This window comes from Dipteris shenzhenensis, chromosome 9 (assembly GCF_047967505.1).
Source record: "Dipteris shenzhenensis isolate YYH24624 ecotype China chromosome 9, Dip_SZ_1.0, whole genome shotgun sequence".
Classification (NCBI taxonomy): domain Eukaryota; kingdom Viridiplantae; phylum Streptophyta; class Polypodiopsida; order Gleicheniales; family Dipteridaceae; genus Dipteris; species Dipteris shenzhenensis.
Window position 1 is genome coordinate 47,064,627 of NC_141604.1, and position 27,021 is coordinate 47,091,647.

General features: G+C 41.3%; 1 protein-coding gene across 6 annotated transcripts in view; it reads right to left on the reverse strand.

The window, feature by feature from the left end:
- Positions 1 to 14,048: 14,048 nt before the first annotated feature.
- RAPTOR1 (Regulatory-associated protein of TOR 1) overlaps positions 14,049 to 27,021 on the reverse strand; it is a 51,854-nt gene continuing 38,881 nt past the window's right edge. For 3 of the 6 annotated variants that reach the window (XM_087379070.1, XM_087379066.1, XM_087379067.1), the window contains 7 exons: positions 26,571 to 26,694; positions 17,451 to 17,572; positions 17,161 to 17,306; positions 16,883 to 16,984; positions 16,706 to 16,791; positions 15,604 to 15,676; positions 14,049 to 15,152 (listed from right to left, as the gene is read on the reverse strand). In XM_087379070.1, the coding sequence (XP_087235196.1) occupies positions 14,814 to 15,152; positions 15,604 to 15,676; positions 16,706 to 16,791; positions 16,883 to 16,984; positions 17,161 to 17,306; positions 17,451 to 17,572; positions 26,571 to 26,694 (992 nt within the window). In that variant the 3' untranslated portion in view covers positions 14,049 to 14,813. Of the gene's footprint in view, positions 15,153 to 15,603; positions 15,677 to 16,701; positions 16,792 to 16,882; positions 16,985 to 17,160; positions 17,307 to 17,450; positions 17,573 to 26,570; positions 26,695 to 27,021 lie in introns of those variants that run through there. The other 3 variants (XM_087379069.1, XM_087379068.1, XM_087379071.1) reach the window with 3 other exon arrangements.

Below are 27,021 nucleotides of genomic sequence, written 5' to 3' on the forward strand. Positions count from 1 at the left end.
TCTTTCTCTTTTCATCATCAGAAGAAGATGGGTTACCATAGTCCTTACCCTTACCTTACTTTGCTCCGGTCCAGAAAGCCGAAGCTTCTCTAGTCCTCGTCTTTTGACGCATCTCATCCAAAAGCATCGCGCTGAAATCCTCAAATTTGAGGGATGGATTTCTATTCTGCGTATTCAGCACTGTAACAAAACCGTCACACTTTGGTGGGAGAATCCGTATGCACCTTCGTGCTAGATTCTCACTGGTGATGGTGATGCCAATCGCAATCATCTGATCGCGTAGATTCTTCACCCTGGTGATGAACTTCTCTGCCACTTCAGACTCATACAACTTCTTGTTCGTGAGTTGAGTCTCCAGATTCTGAATTCCCATCTGATTTGTGGTCTTGTATTGATTTTTCAAGACCATCCATGCCTCCTCCATTGTGGTGACATGTTGAATTAACGCCATGACGGAATCACTAACAGTGCAGACAATAGAACACAACACATCTGCATTTCTTCTTGTCCACCCGAGAATCTCATTCGCAGTTGGTACTATCTGTTGTCCTGCATTGGCTGGATCTGGTCTCACAACCGGCCTCACGTCCACCCCAATAGCAGTGTCCCAAAGCTCGTATGCGCTTAGGATGGTCTTCATCTTGAACTTCTAGAGTGGATAGTTAGAGCCATCCAACTTTCCACTTTCGCTGAATGGTGGGATTCGCAGTCTTGCAGGTTGGGCCATCTCTCACAATCTGCTCGCAAACAGAAACACACTACCAAATCTTCTTGCTAGAGTCCAGGCTCTGATACCATGTAAGAAAATAATAATACGTCTGTGCTCAATAGATAACAGGATCTCGTACGCAAGAGAGAAAACAAGATAGTATGGAGAATCAAAATTTTGATTACTATAGAGCTGACACGATAGATGGCGATGCCTCCTAACCGTGCGCTCCTATGAAAGAAGCTTCGATGGCATGTTGGAAATAGTAGAAGACGGAGGCTGGATGCTAAGGAATCAGGGTTGTTGTAGCCAGTGATGAAATGGGCTTCACGGGCTTGCTCTTATATAGCCACCAGTTGTAGTTGGTTAGGCTCAATTGGGTGATCGACCCAATCCGTCGAAAACAATCGATTAGGGGTCGGTTTCGAAATAGGCCACCGACCATACAATAGAGCCGGTACGCAAAACAGAGCAACTCACCTACGGTGTCCATTCGGCCCAGAGCCATCCAAGATCATCTGAGGCTCCAAACAGGCCCCACAACCCGAGAGTGGGCTGCCTCGGGAAATGCTCCGTCTACCCTCAGTGCAGTCAGTCAAGGGATGCCTTCCCGCACTTGCATGTAGCCTAGTTGGTGGTGTGCTAACTCTATCTAAAGTTGTCCAGCCATCAGGCCACATATGGCCCCCATCTGGTGTCCAAACCAAGACCTACTGGATAACCAAGCTACTCAAATGCCTTTGCCTCATATGGGGGGCTTACAAGTAGAGTTAGCTGGTCCTCGCGTAGTTACATGAGAGTGGAGCATTGATATCTAACAATGGATTCATTTCTGTTGAAAGAATATACTCAAACTATAAATCATTCATTCACATTCTATTAAAAGAATATTAAATATTCATTCAAAAGAAAGTGTAAGAATGAGTAATGAAAATTGAGAGACATGGATTCATTTCTGTTGAAAGAATATACTCAAACTGTAAATCATTCATTCACATTCTATTGAAAAAATATTAAATATTCATTCAAAAGAAAGTGTAAGAATGAGACAAGTGTTCTAATAACCTTTAACACTCTAAATTCATAGGCACCTTTAAAACTCTTTGTATTATTTCACATTCTATTGAAAGAATATTAAATATTCATTCAAAGAAAGTGTGAGAATGAGACTCTAGGTGTTCTACTAAACTAAGACACAAAGAAACAAATTTACTTTAACATCGTAGACAAACACAAAACAAAATCACATTTCTCACAAGAGATCTAAGGAACTCAACAAGGAGATCCTAGAACTTCCAAAAACAAATTTCATAAACACAAAAACACCAAAGGCACATTTCTCACAAGACATCGAAGGTACTTAACAAAGAGCACCTAGAACTCCCACAAAAAAAGACACAAAGACCAAAACCACAATTCTCACAAGGATCTCAGGAACTCAAATAAGAGATCCTAAAGCTCCCACAAACAAATTCCATCTTATTTTAGACCTTCTAGATTTCTTTCACAACCTTAAAGGGCCTTTCTTCGAATTGATATCCTATATCATCATCGTATGCTGGCATCGTACGTTCACCTAAGACTTGATCTTCTTTAATAAAGTTGGGTGATTCTTGATCGTCATCTTCTTCCTCAATATCGTGATCTTTATCTTCGTCCCATACGATGTCATTATGTGCATCTTCCTCTATTGGCACATATTGTGATCTTCATCTTCTTCGCTAGATCCATCTGGATCAATTGGATCGGGCATTGGTAGTGGCAAAAAGGAAAATTCCACATACAAACAAAGATACTACAGATTTAAACGCAGTATTCCATTGTTTTTCTTATGTAGAAATACTGCACATTTAAAGAAATTCCAATTTACAAGTGCCTACATTAAATATTACAATTATGGACTTAGTAACCAAAGTTCTAAACAAATTAGTTTCTCTTTCAAGACTTTATTGTGATCACATAATCATTATCTGAAAATTCAAAGAACAACAATGTTACTTTATATATAAAGAAAAATTATTGATAGTCAAAATGCTATCTTTTCTTATATACTTTCACTCAATTATGCATCCATCTTCTCAACTACCGCATCAAAAAGAAAAAGGAGTCAACAACAAGTTACGCATAAGAAATCAACCATGTAAGCATAAAAATGCATATAATACATCAACATTCCCCTTTACAATAAAGGAAAGTATCAATTACAAGACACGTAGAGAATTTGTTTAGATCAAATACATATAGTATGGATTGCGCCACTAATCGTTTATTTACTATGTTTTTAAACTTATGAAACTTAAATATTGTACAAAAATATTGTCTCTATTTATAGTTGTCATTCTAAATAATAAAAAATATCTTCAATCCGTTAATGCTCTAAATAAATAGAAAAGAAAGAGCAAAAATAGCGATGGATTGGACACAAGCAAAGAAGAAAGCCCATTTAGAACCATCTGTAGCAGCACAGATCAACATCAATTTCCTCCACAAGAAATGGGCAAGTCCATTTTGCTGTGGGGTATGACTGCATGAATATTGCTGCTTTATGCCATGCTCCTGCATGAACCTTGCAAAGAAAACTATGAGGCTTTGCTTCGCCAAAAGTTCATACCAACAATTTTAATGGGAGCATGAAAAGAGGAGTTTTAGGGATTGAGAATAAGGGCTCCCAAAATGGAAGAAAAGCTAAATCAAAAAATCCTAAACCTAATTGGAAGAAAATAAACCCTAATCTCTCTCTCTCTCTCTCTCTCAATCCTCTCTTCTTTGCTTCCCCATTCCCTCATAGAGTCTCTCTCCCTTCCTTACCCTAACCTACCCTCCCTCCTTTCCGCTTACCCACCCCCTCCCTCCCTCTACCACCACCCATCCTAACCCCACCATCCCTCTACCACCACCCCTCCCTCTTCTCTAAACCGATCCACCTCCCCTCACTATGCCTACCTAAACCCACCCTAAACCATCTCCATAAACCAGTGGCCCCAACCCAAGGGGCTTAGCACATGGAAAGAAATAGGATGGGAATTGAAAAAGGTGGTCCCAAGTGGTCCCATGCATATTTCTATCCTATTCCCATCCCACCATGTGCTAACAAAAAAGGAACTAGGGATGGATTTAGGTAGAAGAGGACACATGGCATCATTTCATGTGTTTAGGAGGTGGGGACCACGTGGGGACAAGGACACTTGTCATCCTCCCATGTTTTGGAATCCCTAAAAAAAAGGAACCCATTTTGGTTGCTAGGGTCTAGAGGCCAGGGTCCATGATGGGAGAAAAAGTGGCTACTCCCATTCTAAATCCATCCTAGACCATTTGTTCTAGGATGGGTGCAATGATGACAAAAAGATTCCCATCCTAAACCCATGCTAGCCCCATCCATGTGGTAATGCCCTAAGCTTGCACTCACCACTCCCTCTAAGCTTTCTGCTGCACCGCCTCTCTACTTGCCATCTCTATGATCTCCCTCTATGCTGCCTCTCTTTTGGCCGCTGCCTCGACAATGCCTCTCTACTTGCCATCATGATCTGTCACCTATGACGCCAAAGCTATCCAATGCATGGAAGCTATCCATTCATTCCGCATGCTTCCCAATAGCAATTGATATCTCTCACCATCTCAATGCACGATGTTTGCTTGCTGGTCGCTCTTGCCACCCTGAATCAAAGCGAGCTTGTAAGTCCTATCGTGCCATGTTCCCAACGCAGCCAACTTTTTTGCCTTGCATAGCTCGCTGGCGAGCTGTGCCAAGAGGGGTAAAAATTTTTATGGGGAGAAAAAATTTTGACCCTCTCTTGGAATAGCCTGTCGTTGAGCTATGCCAGGAGGGGTTGAAAATCTTTTGGAGAACCTTTTTTGCCCCCCTTTTGCCATAGCTCACCGGTGAGCTATGCTAGGAGGGGGAGTTTTTCCCATTTTTCCCATTCCAGCTATGGCACTGCCCCCCAAATGTCTCCTATCCGAACATCCAATTTTGTTTCCCAAATCAAACACTGCCCACATCCCTTTTACTTAATGAGCTTCTCAAAGTTTGCATATGAAATTCCATGTTTTCCCATCTGAAGGACTTGCACTAAACTCTATGCATTATGGAGATAACCGCCAAATAGTGCATTGTGTATTGTCCCTCAAGGCTAGGGCTCTCTTGCTCATAGTTGATCTTCACTGGAAACACGCGTTTCTCATATGAAGGAGAATGGGTGTGTTTGAGGAAACCTAATGAGCAGGATAATGGGTAATTTTGTTTTCGTCTCTTACCTTCATTACTTATATTTCCAAAGTAATATAGGTGATGTCAAGCGCTTTACAAAGAAAAGTAAAGCACCAAATTTAGATGCACGAGTTCAAATGTAAGGCATAGCATGGCAATGCTTGATGCTACTTTGAATCAGTTTCATTTGATCGTAATCATACTGACAACACGCACCTAGCTTATAGACGTGAATTTGTGTGTTTTAAATCCAATGTCCATTCAATCTTTTATTGAGATGAACAGTAAATCTTTTTTGGAGGCCCATATGAACATTAAATTGCATTTTTTTCCCCTCGTATTGGCATAGCTTGCCAGCGAGCTATGCCAAGAGGGGGGGGAATGCAAGCTGGTGAAGTAGAAGGAAAGAGAGAGAGGGAGAGAGCAAAAATATTTTTCCCTCTCCTAGCATAGCTTGCCGATGAGCTATGCCAATCCGTTCAAAGTCTCTCCACCCATCGACACATGGTAATTGACAAGTGTAGCCCCCAATCACATGGCAATTGACATGTGGTAGTTTTTGACACACAACAATTAACATGTGTAGTTTCTTATGTCACCCCTATTTCCATAATTTCAAGACTCATGTAATTTATTAAAGAAGCCAATAGGGGCCCCTAGTTGGTGAAAAATACCATTAGGGGAGGGGGAGTGTTTGATAGGGGCAAAAGTGGGGGAGGGGGGTGATTGGGGGGATGTGGGGGTGGTCTAGATAGTTCTACATGTGTCTGGTGCATGGCCACATGTCTGGTGGATTGAGAAGGCTAATAAGAGCCCTCTATAACATGATTAAGCCTCTTTCTTAACATTAGATGAGTGATTATTAGACGGAGGAGGCCGCTCATGATGCAAAGGCAATGCATGGACGTGATAAAGGTTTGTTTGTGGAGATGGAGCCCTAGATGCACGAGGATGAAGGGGAAGAGGACGGTGAGAGTGAGAGCAGTGTTGCATGGAAGCCATGACAAAGAGGATGGAGTGGATCTAGTAGAGAGATGTGGAGCAACAGAAATCGTGTAGTACGTGTAAAGTTTTGTTGGTTTAGCTATTCGTTTTGGTTTGCATGATATCATTAATCGCATATAATTGTTGCAGGCCAAAGAGGAGGAGAGAAAGGTTTGCAAGAAATGTGAAGGTCCAAAGTTAATGGAGTTGAGTGTGGCAGTAGGTGTTGAAGGCTGGGATGTAGATGTTGACTGTCTACTTTCGAAGCGGGAGAAATTTCTTGAGGAGGAATGCATGTTTGGCTTCTGCACTGTGGAGAGAGGTGGTGTGCTCTACCACTTACACTTCAAGATGGTTATATGAATTAGTATGCGGACTATACAAACTGTGAATCGCATGATACAGAAGTATATTGGTTGGGATGCAGAGCGACTTGTTGGTGGATTAATAATGTGTCGAGCCCTCAAGCAACAGAATATGCATACATACCAAGGGATGTTGGGGTACTATATGAAGGATTTTGGACAGCCTCACTTCAAGAGTGTTTGTTAGGGAATAACTTTGGATGATTTGCAGGCACGCATTACAATATGGACCCGATGAAATGAAGAATTGTGTTTGTTTGACTAGCACGAATATATTCGATAGGCTGTTCATGTTCTAGAACTTCAAATTGAAGTGCAGGATTACTGTGACACTAAGTAAGTGCTTGCTAAGAATGCTTCAAAGCGGTAATTATTACCCATCAGCATCCTCAGTGATTTCTTTTCAAGATAAGGGTATGGATAGCACACTAACCCAATTCTTGTGGAAGACTCTGGTCGCGCCCTATGTGAAGGGGAAAAAACGCAGGAAGCAAAGTTGAATAGAGAGTGTGAGAATAACTACAAGGGAAGAAGGTTTTAACTAAGTGACAAAACCTTATCTTAACCACACCTTATCCTAACCACTGGCTGTCGTTAGGGATCCTAACTATGGTTAGGCAAAAAAACCTCTAAAGAGGGAAAAGTTCCCCTAACCCATTTATTGCATTACATTGGTCACTGCCTAGAATATGGCAATAATTCTAACACCCCCCTGCAGTGCCAATGTGATGATGTACAAGGAAATGATCAATTACCAAAAGCGAATAAGTTTAGGGCACTGAGAAATTCCTCAAACTTTTCACGTGGAAGTGCTTCGGTGAAGATGTCTGCAACATTGTCATGTGTTGACTCATAGATCATATTGATCTCCCCTGCATGTAACTTCTCTTTGACATAATGATAATGAACCTCAATGTGCTTCGTGTGGGCATGATATACAAGATTCTTTGCAACTGCTACACCATTCTGATTATCATTGAGAATTGGAGAAGGACCCTCCAATGAAAGATGAAGGTCAACAAATAAGTGGCGTAGCCACACGTATTCAACTGTTGCTATGAAAGTTGCCCTATACTCAGTCTCACATGAGGAAGTAGCCACAGTAGATTGTTTCTTGCTTAGCCAAGAAATGCAAGCATGTCCCAAAAACAAATAGTTACCACTTTTGGATTGCCTAGTGTCATAATCTCCAACCCAATTTGAGTCACTATAAGCATGCATTTGCAAGTCACCCCCCTAGAAAACATCAAGCCATAAGACTTTGTGCCTTGCAAGTAACAGAAGACGCATTTTACAGCCTACCAATGTGTTGTCTTTGGGCTCTCTTCAGGGTGTGCATATATCTACTCACATGTGATACTGCAAACTGAATATTGGGCCGTGTATTGCATAAATAAATGAGGCATCATGTAGCCTAGCTATAGAGTGTGGCATCTACTGATTCACCTGCATCATACATAGTAAGCTTCAACCTTGGCTCCATGGGAATGGCTATAGGCTTACAATCTTGCATGTTGAATCGATCCAAGAGCTTTTGCGCATACTTGGATTGATACATAATGATGCCACGTCTCTCTTCTATGAATTGGATCTCGAAATAAAAATGTAACATGCCCAACCCTAACATGTCAAATGTAGCTTTCAATTCAGCTTTGAAATCTGCAATTTTTTCTTCATGTAACCGTGTGAGCAGCATGTTATCTACATAAAGAATGATGACTAAAATATCCCCCCCATTTTTCTTGATGTAGAGGGTACTTTTAGTTGGACTGTTATGAAGCTCCTTGCTGGTCATAAAAAAAATCAATTTTGGAGTACCATGCACGTGGGGCTTGTTTCAACCCATATAAAGCTTTATTTAGCTTGCAAACTTTATGTGCATTAGCCGTAAGTTCAAAGCCAGGAGGTTGCTTGACATAAACCTCTTCCAAAAAGTCTCCATTGAGCAAGGTTGTTTTTATGTCCAAATGATGAACATTCCAATCAAAATGTGTAGCCATAGTAATAATTGATCTAATAGTTGTCATCCTGGAAGTAGGAGCAAATGTTACCTCATAATCTATGCCCTTCTTCTAAGCATATCCTTTTGCAACCAGCCATGCCTTGCACTTGTCAATGGACCCATTTGGCCTTATTTTGACTTTCAAAACCCATCTGGTGCCTATGGCATTTCTTCCTAGGTCTAATTTTTCTCAATAGACTGTAACTCATCTTGCATGGCATGCATCCAATGCACATTGTATTTCTTCAAAAGCATCAGGCTCTTCCTCATCAAGAAGTGTACCTGCATAAGCTAATTCAGCAAAAAAAGCCCCCCTTCGTGCCTTGCTGCACTACATGTTCTGCCAGGCAAAGGAACATCAAGCCTACTCTCCCTAAGAGTTTGGAGCAGCCACTTCGAAACATTTTTGGTTGCATGTATTTCTGTAATCTCTTGCCTGACAACATCTTCCAATCCCTGTGGAGGAACTAAATCAGCCTGTGGCTAAATCGGGGCATGTGGAACATGGGGAGCTTGCTATAAATGCTGGTTTTCAGCAAGGATTTCAAATGTGAAAACCAAAGCAATGGGTAGTAGTCCCTCAGAAACATCATATGATGTGGAAGAAGCTGGGATATTAAATTCAGCTTGTGTATGTGTTGAATTTTTTGAAAATATTACATCTCTGCTGACAAAAATCTTATGTGTTGCAGGATTGTAGAGACGGTAACCTTTGCTCTCCACAATATAGCCAACAAATATGCATTTAAGTGCCTTGTCTAACAGTTTATGTCAAAACTCAGCAGGCTCATGGGCATATGCAACACATCCAAAAACATGAAAATGTTCCACTAAAGGCTTTCTCCCATGCCAAACTTCATAGAGAGTCTTTGTCTTCAAAGCCTTTTGTGGGAACCCGATTCAAAGCATAGTTGGCACACATGAGACTCTCAACCCAAAACCTATGAGGCAACATCTTGCTCTGAGCATGCATCTATCCATCTCCATAAGAGTTCTATTCTTTTACTCAGCTTTGTCATTTTGCTAGGGGTCAACCTCACTGTAAGCTGATGTGCGATTATAAGCCTCAAATTCATGAGACATATACTCCCCCCCTCTATCTGTGCGTAGTGTCTGTACTTTGAGTCATGTTCCATTCTCAACCTTTGCCACAAAGTCTCTAAAATGCCTAAACACATTTGATTTTTTCTTTAAACCATAGATACAAGTGTAGTTTGAGTAGTCATCAATAAATGTGACATAATAGAGATAACCACCAAATGCAGGAGTCCTCATGGGACCACAAGCATCACTATGAATGAGCTATAATTTTTGAACAGCTCTTACTGCACCATCCTTTTTGAAGGGAAACCTATCCACCTTCCCAAGTATGCATCCTTCACAGGCATGACACTTGACTCCAAGGGAGGCAAAGCATCAACCATAGCATGTATTTGAAGTGTCATCAAGCTGCTATAACTCATATACCCGTATCTGGCATGCCATAACTCCGCATTCTGCATAGCAACAGTGGGAGCAGAAACTGCAAGTGCATGATCAGGTCTTTTCTCAAGAAAATCAAGCTGAAAAAGACCACGAAACAGCGTGCCAAATAGTCTCAAGGCATAATCATTTTTTCCGTCACGAATTGCACACTTCTCATCCTCAAAGACAACCTGAAATCCTCTTTTATTGAGAGAGGACACTAAAAGAAAATTTTTCTTGATTCCAGGCACACAAAGCACATCATGGATTGTGAATTTGTGCCATTTGTGGCTATAAGCATAATCTTACCAATGCCATGAGCTGAATAAGAACAATCATTTGCACAAGACACCCTTTTTCTAGTAGGTGATGGATGCAGAGAATCAAACAAACACTTCCTAGAAGTGATATGTTTGGTGGCACCACTATCAAAATACCAATTATTTAATGTCTTATTGACATTGAACGTGCATGCATCCTTAGAAGGGTCATAACTGCAAGTCAGATGTGGTTGTAGTATCCAGAGAGCCACCTAAAAATCCAAAATGCAAGTCAAAAAGGCATAGTCTTCTTCCACTAAGTTGGTTGAAGCATCACCACCACCATGTGCATGAGGAGCTGAATATGTGACAGCCATGCTTGAATCCTTCTTCTTTTCCTTGGCAATTCTTTTCTTGCATTCTCCTATGTGGTGACCGAGCTTCTTGCAATAATAACAAATGCCCTTTTTCATGGGCTTCTCTGCATCACTCTTAGCCTTGTGAGAAGGATGTCCAAAATCAGCTTTATGCTTATGTGTAGGCTAATTTGCATGTTGCTTATGCTGCCCCTTCCCTTTGGGCTTGAATTTCGAAAGCATGGCATGCTCACCAACCTATGAAGCCCTGTTCTTCCTGGTTTTCTCTTCTTGCAACAGAAGTCCTATTAGCTCGTGAAAACTAAGAGGGTTGCCACCCCCCTCAATGACAAATTCAGCAAGGTGAAAAATCCGAGATATGACTCAAGAAGATAATTTGTAGTAGAGGTTATCATCTATGTATCAAAAATAATCTCATTGACTATATTCAACATTTGCTCTCTCAAGAGTTGAAGCTTGGTGAGGTGATTAGACATTGAGTTACCCTCATCCATGTGAGTATGCGATAACTCTCTCTTCAGGAAAGAGACCCTTGCATCATTACGGGCTGCAAACATACTCTCCAAAATATCCCAACCTGCCTTCTTTGAGGTCCTGCATGACCAAATGTGTAGAATAATAAACCTTTTGGCAAAAAGAGAGATTACTAAAAGTGCTTGTGCATCACATGAATCCTACCTTTTCTGTTCCTGTGTAGAAGGCATAGCTGCTACAGCCATTGCACCTAGCACTTGCCCTGCACCTTGAGCTTGTCCTCTACCCCTTCCTCCACCTTGTTGAGGAGTGGCAGGTGCCACCACATTCTCTGGCCTTGTCTCATCCCCAGTGACATAATGTTTGTCAACTCTAAAAGATTGTGTACCATAAAACTCCATAAAGAGTAATTGGCACCATCCAATTTATCCTCCTAGGTGAGGACGCCAAACACTTCATTGGGATTGTTTTGAGCCATAACTACCAAAGAAAGCAAAATGCAGCAAGTGTGACAAGAAATATCCCTTCTTGGGATTTAGAGATGCACAACACACATCCCTTTCGAGATATAGATGAAAGCTACCCACCACTCAAAAAATAGCCAATCAAAGGCTCAAAATGCAACCAAAATGCCCTACAACTGCCCAAAAAGTATAAATGGCAATTGTTGGCAATGTCACTCCATCCGAGTCCAAAACTACCTCCAAAGATGCCAAACAGCTTGTATACTGCAAAATTACATCTGAATGCCAAAAGCCCCAATTTCTTCAAGGAAACTGCATCCAAAGGAAAGCTGATTATCTGAAAGCCCCAAATTTGGAGATAATTGCAGTGCAAAACCAAAAACCCAATTTGCAAAGGAAAATTGGGCTCAAATTGGGGCAAATCCATGAAAAGCCCCAAATTTTTTGCTATGCCCAATTCACAAAAATTGTACCAATTGTGCACAAATCTCTGTCCCCAAATATGCTTGAATCTCAACCAAACATTGGTCAAATCCCAAATGCACCTACTCACTGCAAAACCTGCAAAGAACTTGCAAAAAGACCCATCAAATAGATCTTGTACGGGACAATACAAAAGTACGACGCAAGTGTACGAATGTCAAAATAGTACAATACACATGTACAACACTTGCGCAAGTGTGCAAATGGACTAGTGCAGATGTACAAAATTGATGGCAAAGATGTACGAGATTGATGACTCAAGTGTACCTGTACAAAATATGTACAACGTACGACCGAAAACAAATACAAACTGGTGCAACGCCTATACGAATGCAAGTACGATGCCTATACGATAGAGTACCGTACATCGTACTATCGCTACTGAGAGAAACCTACAACGTTGACGAGATGAGCTACAAGTACAAACTGCATTGTACGATGGTACAATCTAACTACATACAATGGTAAGCAAGCTAGTATGGACAATTGGAGATTAGGGCTGTACGGCCAGCTCTAATACCAAATGAAGGAAAATAAACGAGGGGAGCAAAGTTGAATTGAGAGTGAGAAGAGGAGAAGGTTTTGTCTAATTGAGAACAGCTTATCCTAACCACACCTTATCCTAATCACTAACTGTATTTAGGGATCCTAACTGTGGTTAGAAAAAAACCTCTAAAGAGGGAAAAGTGCCCCTAACCCACTTATTACATTACATTGGTCAATGCCTAGAATATAGCAATAATTCTAATACTATGCGCCCACGCCTAGTGACATCAGCAATATCTTTTTCTAAAAAGACGCCCGTACAAGCAAGCCCCGAGCGAACAATCACATGAAGGGTTTGATTAAATTTGCACCAAGGTATTACGACTATACTGTGGAAAGAGATGCGAGGGCAGACTGAGAATATGATATTATGCCTGTTGACGGTAAGCAAGAACAAGTGTTTGCAATTGATGAGCGCACACTGATCGAGAAAGCAGGCAAATCTTGAGCTCTGAGTAAAGTGACTCCAACAACACTGTACCTCGAGTTTCAGATACACTTCTTGTGAAACCGTCTCATGCTGGTACACACCGCATGAATCGTTGTAGTCAATGTTTTTTTGCAAGCCATTTTGGCTTGCAACTTTTTGTAGCAATCTTGATTTTGTAAGCCCTTAATGGCAGAATACTTTAATGCGAATGAAAGGTTTACGTTCTGTAGACCATGATTTTCCAAAATCTCTTTTGGAATTGTGAGCTTTATTGTGAGCATTAGGTTTTCTGAGTGTTAGTTGAACATCCAGTGAATTAATGCAAAAAAATTACTGGGCTATTGTGTCTTAGTTTAATAGAACACCTGGCTTAAAGAGCACTAGACCAAAAGATTAACAAAAGACCGCAAGGACTCAAGTAATACAATTGACGTGACATTATCGCCAATCAAACTATAAGCAACAAAACTTAAACGTAACCAGCCACTACACTCAAAACATAAAAAGAAAGCAATCCGACTTTCAAAAATAACTGAAATCACTTTAATCAAAATAAGAAGGGAAGCATTAAAAAAACACTTTGATAAACCAGCAAAGGACAACATACCTTTCACAAGATTTGTGTTCCAGGACAAAACCATGCTATTCCTAGGAAAAAAAATTAAGTATATTCCATGTGATGTTTCTTTCAAGCTTCAAAGATGAGTATACTTCATCACAATCCCATTAAAAACATCCACAAATTTTAGTTTGCAACCTTAGCATCCTATGCAGTCCCCATTAGACCAACTAACACAAAAACCAGTACCACCAAAGTGGATAAGCTTGGATCATTTTCAATTTTAGCCAACTGAGAATTATTACATGCTGTTCTTGGTGCAGCTCAAAGTCGTCCGTATCTATATTCAGAAACAGTGACATCTGTGATAGTAGCTACAACATATATTGGCCAGAGTGCCACATTCTAATGCCTTTCTGGTGACTTAATGTTAAAATTCTGACATGCAAGTGCGTCACTGCACACCCAATGTCAGCTTTGCTGAGATGAATGATGTTTCAAACGGATGACTATGATCAACAGACAATTTTTGTAAACAAGTCGAATTGCTAAACAATAGGGATGAATTCACTATTTAGCCAAGACCTGTCAGCCTACCCAGCTACATTGCATTAAACTTTAAAAACGCGCTCCTGAATAGCTGATTACGGGATATAAAATGATGCTCATACCAACTCTGAACTGTAACAAGCCCTTTTAATAAAAAATTTTACAATGACCTAAGAAGGAAACTGGAATTTTATAAGAAAAAGCCACTTTGCACCTAGTAGGCTTTTCATTGTTACATAGTTCAGAGCTCCTCATGTCAGAGCTTTAGAGTATACAGTCAAAATCCATAAACTAGTCCCAACAATATAGTGAGGGACTAAGGCATCTCTAAAACCCAGTGAAGGCCCCTCCCCATTTTCCCCCAGGCTTGGGGCAAAAGAGGCAAGGGATTAAGAAACTGTGGGAGGAAGGAGTTTGGTTTGTTGTGCGGGGAGGACTTCTGTACAAGCTGAGTGACCTGGAAATCCCAGTATCGTCTTCATATACCTGGAGTCTGTCTGTCATGCTTTAACAAAGCTAATGTACCGTGGTGTTTAACTGCATGACGAAATTATCTTTATGCACAGAACAGGATCTGCCCATTCAGCAGGATAACAAACTATTTACAGAGTCCCAGCCCGTTTGTGTCTCCTGTGAAGCAGGCTTCCCTTTAAGCCTTGCGAAAAGCTTTACCTGAAAAAATGGTAACAATACTTTTCGCAGAAGCTTGCCAAGAGGCAAAGAATATAAATACATAAATTTTAAGATGCTGTTCCCCACCCACTGCCTTCCCCCAACATGCATCCCTATGCCACGACTGCATTGAAAGAAGCTGAAGGTCTCTTTGTTTGTAAGATAGAACTCCCCAGCCTTAGCTACAAATTATTTATAAAGAATTTCGGAGCACAATACACCTAGTACCTCTCCATGATACAGCAGGCACAGGAATAGATTCTCACCATCATCGTGAGTGACCATTATCACCAGAATAAATGGACACAATAGAATCTGTTGCTCCTGCAGCAAGATATACTTTGTATGGATGGAAAGACAAAGCGCTGACAGGTCCTATCCTCTGCCCAAGGAAGCTATTGTGGTATCGAACAACGCTTAGTTGCTCGCCATGTACATTGAAAACTTTAATGTACTGCTTGGCCGAACCAGTTGCAATAAAAGGAGCATGTCTGTGGGCAGCCATAGCTGACAGCGAACCTTTATGAGCATCCACATCTAAGTACGGAGCTGCACTATTTCTCACATCAAGAAACTTCAGATCCCCTGCTATTGATGCTGACACTATCTGCAAAACAGGTCAAATGTCAGCTTCTTTTGCCATTTGCAGCCTATTCATTGCAAATGCGTTAAAGACCATTTCATCAGTGATAGGAGGGGACAGTGGAACATTGCAGCTGAAAAAGAATAGATTAACAAAGCCATCCCCAAGCTGCACCATAACCTTTGATTACTTGATGAAACTACAACCCCAACAAAGGGGAAACATACCCTTGACTCAAATTGGACCCCACACTACAAACACACACACACACACACTATTTTTTTGGGTGAAAACCATGTATATTATATTATATTAAAGTTTAAACTGTCCCCTAAGAAAAGGAAGGGACCAAAAGTTACAAAATCCAAAGATTTCATTGTAGGATAGGAAAGCAGGGTAATCCAGATCCCATGTGAGCAGACAATCAAAGAAAGACTGCCATACACACACACACAGAGGGAGGGGAGAGAGAGACCTTGGTTGAATCCATGCCAGGTAGGAAATCAATGCCCACAACCCTTTGTCTATGTGGAGTTGTGCCACAAACCCTACAAAATCAAAAAATATCTTTGAGGTCAAGATTTTAACATTAAAGCTACATTGATCACATTTATTATCAAACCACATCACCTTATAGCATTTAAAGAAGTCATAATGCACGTGTGTGTGTTTGGGCACCGGGGGGAGGCAAGGGGAGAATCTTAGTATATGACAAGTATACATCATAGTCTATGTAATGAGTCTGCAGACAATCGAAAACAGACTGCTGCAGAGAGCATCTGAAAAACAGGAAAAAGTTGGGTCACCAAAGACACTATGATTTCGATCCTTCCATAGAGTCCACAGTGCCCAGTAACAAACCCAAAAGTAAAACAACTCCCTTTTTGAGGGAAGCTACTGTGTAGTGTGAGGCAACAAAATCTTCACCCCCCACAAAAAAAGTATGCACGCGAACGTACGTGTATGTGTGCGTGTATGCTGGGGGGGATTTCACCACAAAAAAGTGTTTAAGTGTAAGTGTAAGTGAGCGTGCGAAAAAAGTGTTGTATGCTGGGGGGGATTTCACCACAAAGAAGTGTTTAAGTGTAAGTGTAAGTGAGCATGCGAAAAAAGTGTTAAGTGTAACTGTAAGTGTAAGTGTAAGTGTAAGTGTAAGTGAGCGTGCGAAAAAAGTGTTAAGTGTAACTGTAAGTGTAACTGTAAGTGTAACTGTAAGTGTAAGTGAGCGTGTGCATGCGCGTGCGCACACGCACATGAATGCATGATACACCCCCAAAAAAAGCATGCATGCATGCACATACACATACATACATATATATAAGTTTCAAAACAATGCGCAAGTTATCAATTCCAATTCATACTACATGTGATGTCCTCACCTATCTTTAAAGTACGGTAATTCGGAAATTCAGAATGGACATTTGGAAATCAAAACAAGCAGACAGTCCCTAGCACCAGGTAATGCTGTTCAAATTGAAACAGATATACCCTTAATAACACATTATGAGAGCAGCAGGATAAGCCCTTAATCATGAAATCATATGGTAAGATTTTCAGCTCGGGAAGTATTTGCTTACAGATCACGAGATCGAATATCGAATACTTTGACAGAGCCATCACTATAGCCAACGGCAACATGCTGGCTGAGCGATTGGGAGGCTGACTGCAAGACCCAAGGCAATATTAAGCACCACCGCATTCAAGAGGCAATTATGATCATAAATCGCTATCAAAAGTAAAATAATGCAACTGACCAAAGCCGAGATGCTGCTGTCTGACTGGGACCCAACTTTAAATGCCAGCAATTCTTGATTTAAATCCCAGACATTGATTGTAGATATCTCTCCAGATGAATACTGTGAGCATGTCCCTTTCAGTCAGGCAACAAAAAAAGCGCACACAATCCCCATAACACCTACCATTTGAACTGCAAAGTAGCATGCTTCGTGAAGGTATGCAACCTTTGAATTCGTTTAGAAGCGTATAAAACTTCAATTCTACAATAAATGTAAGTAGGTCCAAGGCAGATTACCAGATATCCTGTAAACTGTTGCCAGTCTACAACAGCATTCATACTCCGAACCCCAGGTCTATGCCCTTGAACAGTTTGCCAAGCAGTCACCAGCTGTTGCTTGGTTTTCTGTGTATAATCCTTCCATACCCTCACAGCACCATCACCTGGGAAAAAATAATGGATAAACAAGCCCATGCGTGCGCCATGTTAACATGAATATCAAACATGCAAGGGACTTAAAAACAAGAACCTGTGCCCTATATACTACTGGAATGTGCTCCACAGATAATCCTTGCCCCAATTCTTACTTGAAGCAACAAGGAGGAGGCTATCGTCCAGCTCATTCAGAAGGCAAAGCTTTGAAACTCCCTTGTCAGCAGCACTATGACTTTCAAATACATTCAGAAGCACTCCGTCATAATCCCAGACTCTGGATGAACAATCACGAGTCAATGCATAACAGTCAGGAAATAATATCACCCTTCCAATGATGCTTTTTTACTTCCGGCACTAAGCATCCGTAGTCACAAAGATTCCAAACTTTAAAATCCAGCTTAGATGTGGCAGCACTCACCTAAACAAATGAAGCTCATCATTTTCCCCCAACCCCACCCCCAATTGGGAGAGTAATACTAATTAAGTGCCTTCTTATTGCCCATGTTGTGTGTGTGTGTGTGTGTGTGTGTGTGTGTGTGTGTTGGTTTTCCTTTTCTATCTTTTTTTTTTTGGGGTGGGTGGGTGGGCCGCGGAAATAAGGCATTCCCAGAAAGCAACCAAACTCTGTGCACCTCCCCCCAAAAAAAGACATGAAACCCCCAAAGATCAACAAATGAAGCTCATCATTTTCTCCTGACCCCACCCCCAATTGGGAGAGTAATACTAATTAACTGTCTTTTTATTGCCCATGTTGTGTGTGTGCGTGTGTGTGTGTGTGGTGGTTTTCTTTTTCTATCTTTTTTTTTTTTGGAGTGGGTGGGCGGCCAGCAGAAATAAAGCATTCCCAGAAAGCAACCAAACTCTGTGCACCTCCCCCCAAGAGAAGACGTGAAACCCCCAAAGATCCTAGAGGGGCTCGATATGTACCTTAACTCCCTAAAACATATGGGGCTAGATTTTTTATTATTTGCCAAAAACCACACAGTTTATCAAGTCCATATGTATAGAGAACCACATAGTTAAATCTCCTAGAGTATCCCCTTCCTAAAACATATAGGGCTCCATCTGTGATTATTTCTCAAACACAATGGAGCCTTCCAAGTCCATATTTAGATTAAAAATACCAAATATGAGAAAACACAGAGCAAGTTTCCCAAACCTTTTGCACAGTTTCAAACTTCAACACTTGATACTAACTGGACATGATTAATGCATCCCAAAATTATGGCTGCCAGCTAGCCAATATAAGAGTCTCATCAATCAAAACAATTATATACCACTGAGGTACACTCTCAAACAACAAGCCATGGATCTAATCCCTTGGAAATCTATATGATAAATACAATTCAATGAAAGGTAAGTAGCCATTAGGGTCTTTTATTGGCATCAAAGTACACATCAATGGACAAGACGTCTGCACATCAATGGACAAGACCTCTGGGTAGGCTTAGTCAGAATTTGTCAAGATACTTCACAAATATCCTTTTGAGCACTTTTGCCTTCTACAAGATGGAAAAGCATGACTCATGTCGGGCCGGGAGAGACCTTTGACATGAATACTCAACTTGCAACAACAAGTGAGACAATGAAATCTGTAGTAGTAGTTCAAATCATTCTAGTCAATGGAATTGGAGAAGGTTATGACAACAATCAGCAATAAAATAGAAATCAATTCAATCATTAACATAGGAAACCTTCAAGGTAGAGATAATTCATCAAGGAATATGTCAGGCATAGAGTGTGGTTATGGTCACAAATTTGAAACTTATGAAGGAGGTTGCAGAAAGATCAAGGAGTCTCACAATTAGAGCATCATGCTTACCATACCTTAGTTACAATAGACAAATGCATCACTTGTGCAAAAAGGTGTTCTTTAGGTATACTATGAATATGCCAGTTGTCTTTGCATTTAGCTTAACATATGCACCCCTTCTTATTTTATGTGCAACTTCGTTACTATGAGCTTCTCACCAGTGCCAAACTCCAAACCTTCTTTCTAACAAGGAGGTTCTTGGTGCAGTATCCATATGTGAAAATTGTCGCCAACCGATACAAGTCAATGACACTCTTCCCTCTGCCATTGAAGTCATCTTGCTAGAGTAACAAATAGATACTTGGGTGATGAATCGCAAGATCGGAAGCCTAATCATTCACATCTTATTTGTTATGGTAGCTCACTGTCACTTTGCACAATTATGTACTTTGAGCAAAACACCTTGAAGAGGAAGTCATGCTCTCTAATCTAGAACTTAGAGCTAGAAAGAAATAGTTAAGCTCCTCCAAACTTTGTGAGTCATGTGACCTCAATTTCCCCTTACGTGCCCCCAATCCTCATTGTTCCGAGCCCGAATTGCCGGTGCGGTCTCTTTTGAACAAGCTGCCATTAGGTCATAGTTACATGCCGAAATAGAAACAGAACGGGAAAATAGAAACGACAGAAAAGCCGAAAACAGAGTTTTTGGCCTGAGCCGAAACGACATAACAAGAAGCGGCAATATGATACAATTTATGTGTAGAAAAAAAATTTTAATCCATAATACAATTATCAATTTAGTGCCTAAAGTGACAAATTATGCTACTTAACATTTGCCATTAAGTCCTGACTCATGCAGAATGCATGATGCTTCAACATCTACGACTCTATGATCTATCATTAATGAATGATCATTCAAGAATCAACAAGTTACAACAATCTCAAACACATTAAAATTTGCAACAGCATAAGTAAAAAGCATCCATAGTATCTACTACTTCCAAATTCCAAATTCATGAACCATGTGACATGACACATATCCTTAGTTTTTTCCATATGTTACCATACACATACGTCATACGAGTACGGAAGTATGATTGGAGTATGGTTCAGCCCCTGGGACTGAAACATACGTGATCCTAATTTTACCCAAAAAAATTCAAAAAAATATAGATTGATCATTGATCATTGTACACATTAAATTGACATAGAGGTATTTAACTGAAACTTGAAACTTGTATTAATTTTAAAGTCATCACTCATGAGTAATGAATCATGATTCATCATTCATGGAAGACTCTAGCCTCCAGAGACCGTAGTCATCTGAATTCTAGATTTTGATACATCATACATAGTATCCACTGTCAAATGATGGAATCATAGATCATAGATCAATAATCAATACTACACCAAAACATCATGATCGAAGGAAGTAGTTACTAGTAACTACACCAAAACATGAAAGGCAAAACATCATAAAGAAAAGGCTGCCAATGTGCCACAGCCCGGAAATAAAGCATGCATGACATTTCACAACCAATGAGGCTCAAGCCTCAAGCTGCATCTTCATCCTCATCCTCATCCTCTTGCTCATCCTCATCCTCATCATCATCTGCATCAATGCCCACACCCTCCTCCTCATCCTCCTCCTCCTCCTCATCACTATCATCCTCATATACCTCCCCATGGAACTCCAAAGACTAGAGCTGCTTGAAGCTGCAGCAACATCCATCATTCCTGTAAGTGTAACAATAGGGGCTGCAATGTCTTCTCCCTCTGTATATGCTTGCCTCACTAGCAGCCTATCACCATCCTTCTCCTTGTTGATCATTTCTGGGGTCACTTCTATCTTCTCAAATCCCCTTTTCTTGATTTTGGAAATGAGACGCAAATGAGTATGGATGTATACTAATTTCTCGGTATTCTTTGAAAGCAACCTATTCCTTCTTTTAGTATGGATAAGAGAGAATGTGCTCCAATTCCTCTCACAAGGAGAAGCACATGTGCCTTGCGAGAGCACTCAAAGAGCTAACCGCTGCAAATTTCGTGTGTGAGCCCCAAATGTCTCCCACCATTTCACCCCTTGGTGCATTCTCTTTTCATCCTTTGCAATCGCACGAGCAAATGTGCCTGACATGGATTTGTAAATATCCAACTCATCACATAAGGTGCCTTGGCTGTCAACATCATACTTGGTGTACCGCTTTGTGGCATCCATCCACCCATCGTGCACCTCCTTGTCACTATCTGGATTTTTCTCTCTCCAAATAGGATGGTGAATAAAAGCTGCCGCATGCAATGGAGAATGCATCATATCCCACCTGTCAATACAAAAGGCTCTAACATCAGCCAGCTTTGAGAATTCAATCCCAGGAATAGTTGCCATCTTCTTGACCATCCGATCAGTGAGTTCATATACAAGTCCCATGGTAGCCCCTTCCCTATCAGCCAGGCGAAGGATCTTCAAAAACAGGTGCACAAAGCTTCACAATGAGTCTTGCATCTTGCCAAAATGAAGCACCCAATATAATAGAAGACACATGTTGTGCTTTCACAGTGTGTGACACCTTCTTCTTGCATACTCATCACTGACAACCATGCAGCGCAATCCATTGTATATCCTCTCATCCAACAAGTTTGCTAACATAATAAACATGTAAGCAAACCGTGTTTATGCTAGCTTCACCAATTCCTTTTCTATACATTGCTAACACGGTGTGTTTTCCGGTAACAAATGTCACAATCATGTTAGCATGTACCAACACTGGCTTCACCCATGCAAGCTTTCCAATGTCCTCAAACAAGAGGTCAAGGCAATGGCATGTGCATCTAGTATAGGAAATGTGAGGTCACTCTTCATCCACCAATTCTCCTACCCGCACACAGTTAGATGCATTATTCATACACACCTGCACCACATTTTCAGCCCCAACATCAAGAATGGCATCTTTCAGTATCCCAAAGATGTACTCCCTTGACTTATACTGCCCACTTGTGTCCACCGACTTCAAGAAGGCTGAATCAAATATGCATGAGACCATAATATTGATTATAGGCCGTTTTATCTATGCATACTGCTTCATTAGTTAGCTCCGTTGTGCACAAAACATTGTGGGATGGAGGCTTGAAGGTAGGCCCAACTTGGCCAATGGCACGAACCATCTCCAAAAAATAAGAGCTCCTCACCTTCCAATGAGGAATATCCTCTGCAAAGAAAAAACGACGGAGAGCAATGTATGCATCCTTCCGTGCCTGTGACTCCCATGCCTTGGCAAGGGTTCCCTTTGACATCTCAACTTCTTTTGCTTTGGCTCATATGCACTGCCAGATGCATTTCCACTTGCAGTACCACTCACTGAGGCCTCTCCCAAATCAGCCACATCTTCAACAAGTTGTTTTGCAGCACTTTTCAAGGCTGCCTTTGTCTCCAACCTTCGACGAGTATCTTTCACATTTTTGTGAGGAGCGGTACACTTGTCAACCCCCAAGCCTGTGAGCCCAAGAAAATGTGCCCTTATACGGGTCGGTCCTCCATCCCATGAATGAGGGAAATATTTACATTTACAAGTGTATTGGCCTTTTCCCAAAGGCTTTAAGGCCTCTACAAATTCCCATTTTGGTCCTTTTTGTCTTCCCATTTGCAGATCTGCAAGCTGCAAATCTGCAAAAGAGGGCAAATAAGGCATTGGGCTAAGGAACAATTTCCAAAGAGGGCTTGAAGCCCTTGCAGGCTGCCCTGTTAGATGGCATCAACTAAAGAGAGAGCACTTACTGCAAAACGGGAAAAAAGAGCAGCCATTGCAATTACCTTGACGCTTGCAGCAGGTAGAGCATAGAGGCAGGTTGCAAGCTGCAACTGTACGGTGACCACTCACCTCCAAAGCAAGTAGAAGAGGGCAAAGGGCTGCCTAAATAGAGGGCAGAAAGGTGCTGAAGAAGAGGGGAAACTGAAGAAGAGTGAAGGGCTGAGGGGACTTGGGAGTCGGGACTCAAGAAGAGGGCAAAGGGCTGCCTAAATAGGCTCTTGAGAAGAGGGCAAAGGGCTGCCTAAACAGAGGGCAGCAAGGTGCTGAAGAAGAGGGCAAACGGCTGCCTAAATAGGCTCTTGAGGCAGCAAGGTCAGTGTGCAAGCAAAGAGTCGGTTCATGGGCGTAGACTGTAGTACATATGGCCTTTCTTGGGATTCGGGAGCCTTCACAAGGACGTCGTACGGATTAGAAAATAGGAACCAAGTTATACTATAAGGTACGCATCCCAATCCCCTCCCCACCCCCCAAAAAGTCACGTACAAAAATCCGTGCGTACAGCTGTACGGAATCCGTACGAAAAAAAAGGACCGTACGCATACAGATGCAACTATGCACATATCAATGTCAGATAAATAAAAGCACACCCATAATAGCATCCATGATCATAGTAGGAGAGTGGAGAGGCTAGGGTAGGAGAGCGGAGAGGCTAGGGTAGGAGAGCAGGAGAGTGGCAAGGCTGGAGCAGACGATTCAGAAGGCGAAATGAAGCACAGCAGAGCTGAAAGCCTACTCAGGGTTTTTTTACAAAAACTGGGTTTTTGAAATGACGTTTCACCATTTTGGAAACCGCGCCCATTTCCCTTTACGTTTCAGTTACGCAGAACGGCATTTCGTACAACTATGCATTAGGTGTCTCCAAAACAAAGGTTATGCTTGTTGCATTGTTGCGACTCCTCACTTCAGTTACCTTGCACAACGACCAGCGGACTTAACTTTGCTTGCATTGCATTCTCTTGCTGCTCCTCTAAGTGGCTCTGCTGGCCTGTCTCTTAACTTCTCATTATGTGCTTTGGGCTAGGATTGTCTCTGAGATTTGGGGTTTATAACCTCATGTGCTATTGTAGCATAGGCGCTATGATGATGAGCTATCACATGAGCTCAAGCCTCTACTGCTCTTTTGTCTAAGAACAGATTTGGAGTGTGCAGCAAATATAAGGGAAGAATTGTTTGGTAATTGAATTTGGGAGGGCAGGGGTGGCTTGCTCACTGTCGCTCTAAAACAGAGATTTCTCTCACCCAAAACTGGAGACTGATTTAAGTAAAGGGAGTCTCTCCTTCACTCACCAGATGTGGGATGGGCTCTCCCTCACATCCACTCTAGGCTGAACCTCCAGCTCTCATGTTTTGATTGAGTTAGCCACACACCCCTACATTAGATTCTGAGCGTGATACAATATAGACTCTATCGGAACATATCTACACTTAGAATTAAGGTCCATGTGGGTTAAACAAATACACAAATACACCATACGTACAAATATACACTATGTACAAGTGGGAGAAAAAGCAATGACCCATACATAAACAGCGCCTAACACTCTTAACCATGTGCTGACATAGAAAATATTGGAGTTGTGAAAATTTATAGGGTACCTGCACTGACTCAACAAACAACAATATTTGACGGGCAACCAGCAACAGGGCAAACCATCCCCCCTGGGAGGCACTAAAAGAAAGCAAGAAAAACTCGTTGAAACAATATTTTACAAGGCAGCTCTTGGAGAGGAAGGGGAAGGTCAGTCCCAATCCAATTCGATCATTACATGAAGCACAATAACCAAGAACAAAGAAATTTTGTGCAGAGGGTTGAAATAGTATTTTATGATCAGCCGTCTCAAAAAAATGTTAATATTGAGACATAAGGTACAAAGATCACTATGCCATAAACATGACAAAAGGCTACTAAAAATGAAACTAAATGCCTTCTTAGAGCACCGAACCCCCTTGCCCCGCACCCCTTCCTTTTTCCTTTTGAGACTTGTATCCAGCTCTATCCCACTCGACTAAATGTTAAGTCCACATAGGCCATCTCATAACCATCTCATCTACAAACTAAGACCCCTTCCAATGTCTAGACTAGGGATCCTCGCAATATCCACAGCCCATAATGGCTTCTCCTCATATAGAGGTCTTACAACATCGGGCATGGTACTCAGAATACTTACATGAGAGATGGACATTTGAGTTCACTCTAACACCACTGACCCATACATCATGTGCTAACCTAGGAAATATTGAGTTTCAGAAAATTCCAGGGTACCATGCATTAACTCAGATGAAACAAAATATTGTATGCCTAAATTGGGAGGAGAACCAAATACAACAGAAACCGACCCCCCTGCCAGACACCAAAAGAAAGGAAGGACTTAAAAGATAGGGGCAAGCAAGTGAGCCTCGTTGAAGCAATATTTTACAAGGCAGCTCTTGAAGAGGAAGGGTAATGTTAGTCCCAACAGGATGATGCACACTAATCAAGATTTACGAACCCAATTTTTGCAGAGGGATAAAAGCTGTATCAAAAAATAGCTCACCTTGTTGAGACATAGAATAGGAAGATGGGGCCCCCCTGAAGAATGAGTGTGCCATAAACTTCACAAATGGCTACTTGCCTTCATACAGTATTGCATGCAGTCTTACAGCAGGAAGAGGCTAGCAAGATTATGAAGCAGCCTCAAGTGCATTTCTCCAGTAAGGCAGCAATAGCCGTTACCAGCATTTATTTCTCTTACAGATCTAAGGCCAAAGGTGACAGAAAAACATAGTAGTGGAACCTATGATCACCCAGACAAGCAGACACATACTAATGAGTAGAAGTTGGAGTAACAGGGTCAATGCCCCACCCATGAGATCGCATATGAGGACTAAGGGGCTTGGCACCTTGCAAACGTAAAGGTGTAATAGCGGTCCATCTGGGTAAATATAATAGGTGCGACATGTCATATAATAGGTGTGACATGTACAAGGTAAGAGAGCGGCCCATGTGAGCAACAGATGTCGATCCATCTTGTTGACTGGACCTTCCAATTAGGGCAGATCAGTCCAGCATGGACTGCCATGGTATATGCCCATTGCACATGGGACCTAAACCAGGGGCAGTGCACTGGAATAAACAGGGATTACTGATTGTAGCTTTACCTCTGGAAATTTGCTTTTGCTCTGAGGTTAGCTCTTCGAAAGCTACTCATCTTTCTCCAACATAGCACAGTTTTACACCTTTCAGGACAGTCACAATAGGCTGTCATAATTTTTTAGTTGCTCCTTGTAACAATATTACCTTTACTTTTTGGACACATTGCACCGGCTGCACCTATTAGTACAAGAGACCTTTCAATATGAGACTCAAAGAGAGAGGATTGCGATATAATTTTGTCCCGTTCTGCATTTCCATTGACCATATAGTGGTCATTGACCATATAGTGGTTTACAAATATTAAAAGCAAATCTTCTTAATCAACTCTCAGAATACAACCTACACATAAACTACAGAGCAACACAAGCTTAGTCACAATGAAGGCTAGCATGATCGCATTACAAATAAGTCCACACTCTCAAATGGAAATGTAGAATTTTAAAATTAACAACCCAAGCTAATCACAAAGGTTATGCATGCCAGAATGGCACCATGCTTAGTCACCAATGGCTTACATTACCAATATAAGCATACCCTCGTAAGAAAAGGATAGCAATCTGGGATTAAAACACTTTCTCACCTGATAACCTCATTTTCATCGACTGAACACACAATTGGTATGAAGGGATGCAACAAAACAGCTTTGACACTGTTTCGAGAATCCATGTCCCAGCTTGCAATTTGGTCACTCACCCTAGTTACATCTGTATCCAACATAACACCAATTAGACAAATTATAACAGAAAATCCAATTTGTACAGTTGTTGAGTATTATAATGATTTTGAGCTTCCATCATTGACACTGATTGGGAAAAGACCGCCTTCTTCCAGCCCTTTCTTTCCAATATATAACCACTTTTCAGCTCCTTACAGGCCTTCAGCCAATTTTCTTCTTAGGTTACCGCTTGTTGAAATTAGAACACTTATTCCCTCTGCAACCTTCCGTTCAACCTTGTTGAATTTCCTCTTTTAGTACATATATACAGTTCAATACACAGTTCGATATAAAGTCCAATTTTTTTGCTTCTTAG